Source organism: Arachis duranensis, chromosome 8 (genome assembly GCF_000817695.3).
Source record: "Arachis duranensis cultivar V14167 chromosome 8, aradu.V14167.gnm2.J7QH, whole genome shotgun sequence".
Taxonomy (NCBI): domain Eukaryota; kingdom Viridiplantae; phylum Streptophyta; class Magnoliopsida; order Fabales; family Fabaceae; genus Arachis; species Arachis duranensis.
In genome coordinates, this window is record NC_029779.3 from 22,370,352 (window position 1) to 22,373,414 (window position 3,063).

General features: G+C 33.2%; 1 protein-coding gene across 1 annotated transcript; it reads left to right on the forward strand.

Annotated features, from left to right (window-relative positions):
- The first annotated feature begins 1,375 nt into the window (after positions 1 to 1,375).
- LOC107461268 (ethylene-responsive transcription factor RAP2-1) lies at positions 1,376 to 2,653 on the forward strand. The gene has a single exon (XM_016079748.3). The coding sequence runs from the start codon at positions 1,522 to 1,524 to the stop codon at positions 2,047 to 2,049; it is 528 nt and encodes a 175-aa protein (XP_015935234.1). The 5' UTR covers positions 1,376 to 1,521; the 3' UTR covers positions 2,050 to 2,653.
- Positions 2,654 to 3,063: the final 410 nt, after the last annotated feature.

Genomic DNA, 3,063 nt, shown 5'->3' on the forward strand with positions numbered 1-3,063 from the left:
GTCGTGGCAAACTTGTACTCTCTTCGTGAATTTGTCACGGATGCATGCAGTGATCACGGATGCATGCAGCACTACTCACAGCGGCAAAATTGTCCGCTCATCTGCAATCAATTTGGCATTTCTTTCTTTTGAAGAATTATGATCATTTTATTTACAAATAATATATCTAACAATTTATTATATATTTATTTTTGTCATTTTATTGATCTTTTTATATTATTTTAACACAAAATATTTGAAGATAATAATACATGTAAAAAGCTATAGAAAAAAGTAAATAAAAAAATTGTCATTAAGATATAGAAATAATTCAAAGTTACTAAAAAAAATGTAAAATGGTCTAAATTGACCATTGTAAAAAAATGATAAAACAATATAAATTAGTTAAAAAATAGGTTAAATTAGAAGAAACTCATGGCAAAATAACTGATATTGCAAAGTAACTTATTAACATGTAAGACAAGATCAAAACTTTTATTGAAGATGTTTTCATTTTACTATAGTTGTGCAAAACTCAATCAGAGGTTAATAGTTACAAAATTGTTTGGCCACAATTTGTTGGGCTTTAGTTAATGAAACATTACTTCTATCTATATACTAATTTACTAACATTAACATATAGGATATGTACTACTTATTACATTTAGAAAAAATTGTAAAAAAGGAGTACACATCATTTAAACATAATAAAATAAATGAGTACTTTGTTACTAAGGAAAAAATATATGAAAAGAGAGTAAATACTACACTTTTTGGTTTTTTCTTAAAATAATTTGGTTGATGTTGAATTATTTCCTTAAAATTTAGTCATTATTTTATTATTTATAATTAAATTTTTATCTATATTATTAATAAAAATTTATTTTATATTATTATATTTATATAAATACTTATTTGTTTTACAATTAAATTGAATTAAATTTTTATTAATATATTTAATATTATTGCATTATAATTAAAAAGAGATGCATTGTAGTTCAACTTTGGAAATGAACAAAAATGTAGGCACTACAATACATCAGAAAATAATTTTCATTTCTTTCTTTCTTTCTTCATATTTACAGTGCAAAGCTAAGAGAGAAAGATGAGTGTGTTGTGTGATGGATTGTGTCGGCCATCTTTGGATTTATTTTAAAGAAAGCTCAACGTGGCGGCAGTACGACACGAGAGCAGCCAAGTGGGAAACTCATTCTTTCACTTCATCCTTCTCTCCAATATATAGTACTACCATTATTAATTATTAACTATTAATACTGTTAAAAAAAAAAAGATATTTGGTACATAAATATTAATTCATTCTATTAAAATAAAAATATTGACCCATTATAAATAATTATTTTTTAATTTAATTTTTATTTGGCATATAAATACCGAAGAAATACTACTATATACATCTGGCTACTTTAGTTGAATTTAGTTTAATTGAATTTAATCTTCTTTCTTCGTTTAGTTATTATCGGTAGGTAGCAAAGAAGAAAAAAGGGGCCATCCAGGTCGGTGCGCGCGGTAAAGAAAGTTCCAATGGAAGAAGTAAAAGACTGCTGCTCCAGCAATACCACCGCCACGAGAAGCAGAGGAAGAAGAAGCAGCAGCACTGGCAGCTCTTCAGAGAAACGCAAACAGCAGCAGCAGCAGCAACAACAACAACAAGAAGAGAAGCCGTACAGAGGAATAAGGATGAGGAAGTGGGGGAAGTGGGTGGCGGAGATTAGAGAACCAAACAAGAGGTCAAGGATATGGCTGGGTTCATACACAACACCGGTGGCCGCCGCACGCGCCTACGACACCGCCGTGTTCTACCTGAGAGGACCATCTGCGCGCCTCAACTTCCCTGAGTTGTTGCTGCAAGAGCAAACCGAAGCCGTCGAAGGAGACATCACTGCCGATTCCATACGCAAAAGAGCCACACAGGTTGGTGCCAGAGTGGACGCCGCTCTTCAGGCCTCATCAAACTCTGTTAATTCCAGCCAGACCACTTCCGAAAAACCAGACTTGAACAAGGTTCCAAAATCCGAGGAAACTGAAGAAGATTCTCTTGACCAAGATTAATATTACTAGATGTACTATCATATGGTAAATATATATGATGCAAGTGCGGTACCGGTGTTAGGAGTGGGGCTTGTAACTTGTAACGAACTCTGCCTTCCCCCCTTTCACCTCTTTCGGTTTCTTTCATTTCCCTCTTCTTGTTTTTCTTCGTAATATCTTTTATGTTTCTCGTGTAGTTTAATTAGAGTAAATATTTCGCTTCCATTTTAATTCATGGTTAGAACAGGGGTCTATAATAAGAGATGATACCATAGAGAAACAGCAAAGATGCCTTATATTAGTACTAGCTAGCTAGTAGTAGTATAGTTATTTGAACATATGTTTCTCTTTTTATCTCATCGAGTCATGTATGTATGTATGTGTGTGGTAATTTGTAATGAGTTTGGAGGAATGATAGAGGGTCAAGCAAAATTTATTGTTTTTGGTCTCTTAAGTTTGGCCGCCAAACCTCCGTGGGTCGGTGGGTCCGTTGGCTGGACCTAGACAAATATGGAACCAAGTTAATCAGCTAGCCATGCTTTGTTACTTTGTTTCAAATAATTCTCTCAATCTGGTTCCGATTTAATGGAATAATACTATTATCTAATAAAGGTAGTTTCTTGTATTACTAGTATTATTGCTGCTAGTGCTGAAGCTTGTGTTATGAAGTTGGTTAATTCTGATCTTTGTGGAAGTTCAAGTGAGATGGAAGAGGGCATTGGCCAAAGGGTGGATAAAGATAGGAACAGGAGTGGCCCAACAACATCGCATTAATAATATTAACAAACGCTAAAATGTTTCAATTTCAGTAGTAGTCACCGAATAGTAAGTAACAAGTGGATAAAGAGATAAGGAAGAACTAACTCAGCACCAAAAGAATCAGTTATCGTGGCAACCTTGCTTACACCACACAAAATAAGTACAAGAGATTTTATTTTTATATAATTTTCAATATTCTTAAAATTATTTTGAGAAAAGGAAAAAGGATCGTGCAAGAGAGGCGGAGAATTGTAGAACTGGTGCTTAAACAGAGGC

Coding starts and splice junctions, on each gene's coding strand:
- LOC107461268 (XM_016079748.3), top strand. CDS start 1,522: ATGGAAGAAGTAAAAGACTGCTGCTCCAGCAATACCACCGCCACGAGA.